This window comes from Echinops telfairi, unplaced genomic scaffold (genome assembly GCF_000313985.2).
Source record: "Echinops telfairi isolate 266 unplaced genomic scaffold, ASM31398v2 ScPeMD7_7457;HRSCAF=8495, whole genome shotgun sequence".
NCBI classification, from domain to species: Eukaryota; Metazoa; Chordata; class Mammalia; order Afrosoricida; family Tenrecidae; genus Echinops; species Echinops telfairi.
Genome location: NW_022111357.1, coordinates 12,330,548 through 12,334,762, shown reverse-complemented (window position 1 = coordinate 12,334,762; position 4,215 = coordinate 12,330,548). Strand labels below are relative to the sequence as shown.

At 51.4% G+C, this 4,215-nt stretch overlaps 1 protein-coding gene across 1 annotated transcript in view; it reads left to right on the top strand.

Annotated features, from left to right (window-relative positions):
* Positions 1-4,158, top strand: part of LCK (LCK proto-oncogene, Src family tyrosine kinase) — a 25,155-nt gene extending 20,997 nt beyond the window's left edge. Inside the window, exon 13 of the mRNA XM_004705010.3 lies at positions 3,539-4,158. Within this exon, the coding sequence (XP_004705067.1) occupies positions 3,539-3,741 (203 nt within the window). The 3' untranslated portion in view covers positions 3,742-4,158. The remainder of the gene's footprint in view (positions 1-3,538) is intronic.
* The last annotated feature ends 57 nt before the right edge of the window (positions 4,159-4,215 follow it).

Genomic DNA, 4,215 nt, shown 5'->3' with positions numbered 1-4,215 from the left:
TCATGTATGACCGTATCTACCACCGAGGCTAGCATTCCCTACGGCCTTGAACATGTTCTTCCTTCTTCTCTCCTATGTGCTGAGTCATGTATGACTGCATCTACCACCGAGGCTAGCATTCCCTATGGCCTTGAACATGTTCTTCCTATGTGCTGAGTCATGTATGTGCATCCACTGTCTTCATCTTGACGGCATCTCTGTGAGGTGCAATTGTTCTGAAACTTCAGCGAGGTTACAATGGTGTCCGGCAGGCTGTACGCACCCCAAAGTATTAGGTTCTATGATTGATCATCATTGTATGACCGCGGGCAAGTAACTGCACCTCTCTTTCATCTCTCTGAGGCTCCATTTCACAACGTAAAAAAAGAGAGACTGTTTTTGAAAGAGCCTTACTCATAGGACCCAACCAATTCCTGTTGAGCACACTTAGATCCATGGTGACCCCATGTGTGTTGGAGGAGAACCTGTCAAATCTTCATAGATTTGTCCAGGGCTGACTTTCCGGAAGTCGATCACCAGACCTTTCCTCGGAGGGACCTCTGTGTGGACTCCACTTCCACCTTGTGCTCAGGAGCTGAACACATTACCCCACCCAGGAACTCCTGACTCTGAGTAGGTGCTCCCCACGCACCAGTTTTCCCTTCTCCGGAATCTTCCCGTCTAAAGCGGGAGAAGCAAAGCAACCGACAGACTCATTGTCACTGAGCCGAAGGGACCGTGTAGGAGAGAGCAGACTGCCCGTGGAGTGTCCTGTGAGAGAGGCTGGTGGTTTCTCGTTCTATTCTTTAAATCATTTTATCGGGGCTCTTACAGCTCTTCCCACAATCCATGCATCCATTGTGTCAAGCACATTCGTACATAGGTTGCCATCATCATTTTCAAAACATTTTCTTTCTACTTGAGCCCTTGGTATCAGCTCATTTCTACCCTCCATGCGCCTTATAAATTGTTATTTTTTACCTGTCTTACACTGACTGATGTCTCCCTTCACCCACTTTTCTGTTGTTTGTCCCCCTGGGAGGGGGTTATATGTAGATCATTGTGATTGGTTCCCCTTTTCTCTCCCCACCTTCCCCTTCCCCTCCTGGTATTGCTACTCTCATTCTCGGTCCTGCGGGGTTTATTTGTCCTGGATTCTCTGTGTTGTGAGCTCTTATCTGTACCCGTGTACATGCTCTGGTCTAGCTGGATTTGTAAAGCAGAATTGGGGTCATGATAGTGGGGGTGGGTGGGGAGGAAGCATTAAAGAATTAGAGGAAAGTTGTATGTTTTATCAGTGCTATATTGCACCCTGATGGCTCATCTCTTCCTTGTGACCCTTCTGTGAGGGGATGTCCAATTGTCTACAGATGGGCTTTGGGTCTCCACTCCGCCCTCCCCTTATTCATATTGATATCAATTTTTGTTCTGCCTGATACGAGGCTGGTGGCTTCAAGGTCCTGGCCTTTCAGTTCGCAGACAAGCACTTCACCAGGACACCACCAGGGCTCCTTAAAGAGCTAGAGACATTTGACAAACGTCTAGTGCTCCCTTCTCCATTGGATAAAGCCCTTTGCCCCTTTATTCAGCCAAGACAGAGATGGAGTTTTTTAAAAGGTAGGAAGCCCTGGGCGAGGGAAATGGAACACAAAGAGTAGTAAGGAGGTCCCAGAGCGTTGTGGCCAGATGCACAGAAACTTCCGGCATCCCCAGAGCACTGCGAGACATTTCCTCCCAAGAAGGCACGGCGGCCACCTTGGAATCAAATGACAGGTCTGAGGCCTTGCCTGTCCCGGCTTGCCCAGTGCCACAGAGTCCAGACGCAGTGCTGGGGCCGTAACTACACTCAATTGTCCCGTCAGGGGCCCTTCCCCGCTTCGCCTGCTTCACAGAGGCAAACCCCCAGAGAATTCCTCTCGCAGAAGAAAAGGGCGCTGAAAACAGGATGATAAATGGCACCTGGCAAGTGGAGACAAAGGGGAGGAAGGCTGACCTTGGTGAACTTGCGTCTGCTCCAGCAGTTGGTTGCCATTCAGGCACGGGAGCCCCCCAAACCAGGTTTCCAAGAGAAGCTCAAACTCAGTTTCAGAAAAATGTGCCCCTTTCTACATCCTGGTGAGGAAGTCAAATAATTGACAACAAAACTAACCAAACAACAACTCCCCACAACAGGCAACACTCGGTGGGCCACGCCCAAGTCTATCTGTGGGCTGTCTTTGGTCTGGGTTTGGCCTACAGGCCACCAGTCTGCATCCTTGACGCTAGCCAAGAATGTTTGGTTCCTGACCTATGTCCCTTAATGTCCCTCATCCATGGCGAGAGGCCTCCCAGGGGCGGGGCCTAGAGGAGCAGGGGTCTTTGTCTGCCAGGGTCGAGTCCCGAGGTTTACAGGAACAAAGCGTGCATTTTCTAGGGCCCCAGAGGTGCAGCAGGCCCCTCCTGGACCCAGATGAAAAGAACGTTGAACCAGCTCCTCCCTTGGTGCCCTGGCCCTTTGTAGCCTCTGCTCAGCGGATTCTAGGAGAAGCTACAGACCAACAGGGAGGTTTCGCAACAGGAGGCTGTGCTTTTTTGCTGTGACTGGGCTGTTCTCCACAATGGCTCCTCCCGGCATCATCTCTCTGTCTGAAGCCTGCTAGAAGGGCCAGGGAGGGCCCCGGTGGTGGGCTTTCTCTGCCCTGTGCAGGGTCTGCTTTGCTGGCGATCCATCTGGCTTCTGGCTTCAGTACCTCCTGTACCTTGTCTCAAAGCTAGAGACCCCCATCACGTCCTGCCTATGAGCTCCTGTCACGCTCTGAGGCCTGATCAGCCCATCCTTCCCCATCAATTAATGATCACTTTTTATGAAGCATCTCCTAGCCAGGCCTCCCGTTGCATATGCAGTAGCTCACTCAAGCCTCATAACCCGCCGTGAGCTAGGACATACGATATGATCTACTCTATTTTCCACATGAGGAGACTGAGGCTCAAAGAGGTGAGGTGAGCTTGCCCAGAGTCATACAGCTAACGTGTGTGCTACTGGGCATCTAAGCAATACCAGGCATGACTGATATTTTGGATTGGTGCTCCAGCCAGGACAGTTATTAAATATTCTGAATAAATATTGCCCCTGCTTTTAAAAAATATCCTGCATATTATCCTGGGAAGCTCTTTATCAGTGTTTCCTAAAGTGGGAGATATGACTTGCTGGGGGATACTGGAATGACCCAGAGGGGTGGCAAAAGCAGATGCCTACCCTTTATCCTCGATTCTGGACTACAGTAGAAACATTTTTAATTGCCGAGGAGGTTCTGAGTTAAAAAAAAAATTTTTTTTTCTGAAAAAAGGCAGTAGACCAATTAAGTTTAGGAATCTATCAGCTAGAGGTTAAACACTAGGTCTGGCAGTTCGAACCCACCTGCTGCTGCATAGGAGAAAAATGAGGCTCTGTTTTACAGATTTGTAGTCTTGGCAACCCAGTACAGGGGAGCTAGGAGTGAGAATCTACTCAGGGGCAGTGGGTTTGGGGTGGGTTCCCCAGACCTGGAGCCTTGAGGGCCTTTCTCCCATCCACCTCCAGGGATGACGAATCCAGAGGTGATTCAGAACCTGGAGCGAGGCTACCGCATGGTGCGACCAGACAACTGTCCCGAGGAGCTGTACGCCCTCATGACGCTGTGCTGGAAGGAGCGCCCGGAGGACCGGCCCACCTTTGACTACCTGCGCAGTGTCCTGGAGGACTTCTTCACAGCCACAGAGGGCCAGTACCAGCCCCAACCTTGACGGGCCTGGTGACCGGGCCCGAGAAAACTTCCCGCATCTAGCCACCTGCATCTCAGCCTGACTCCGGGGGTGCAGTTTGAGTGCTCTGCTCACTCGGCCTGTGTACTTCAGGACTCTGCACCCATGGGCACCCTGTCCACATGTACCACACACACATCTTGGTCTCTGTACATGTCTGTATTCCTGTGGGCTCTTCACACATGCCTTGTACATGTGTGACCTCTGCCTATGTGTCTCTTTCTGAGACCACAAGCGAAAGGACAGAGGCCTGTGACTGACGTGAGCTTCTGCCCCATTCCCTTGCCTTTCCCCAAATCCCCTGGAAACTCCCAGAGGGCTGGGACCTGGCTGATACCTCTGAGGGCTCCTCCTCGTGCCTGACACACCTCAGGAGCTCAATAAATGTCTATTGGTTGATGCATGTTGTACAGCTCGGCCCTGCACTCCCATCTCCTTGTCCTCAGGGAGGGGGCG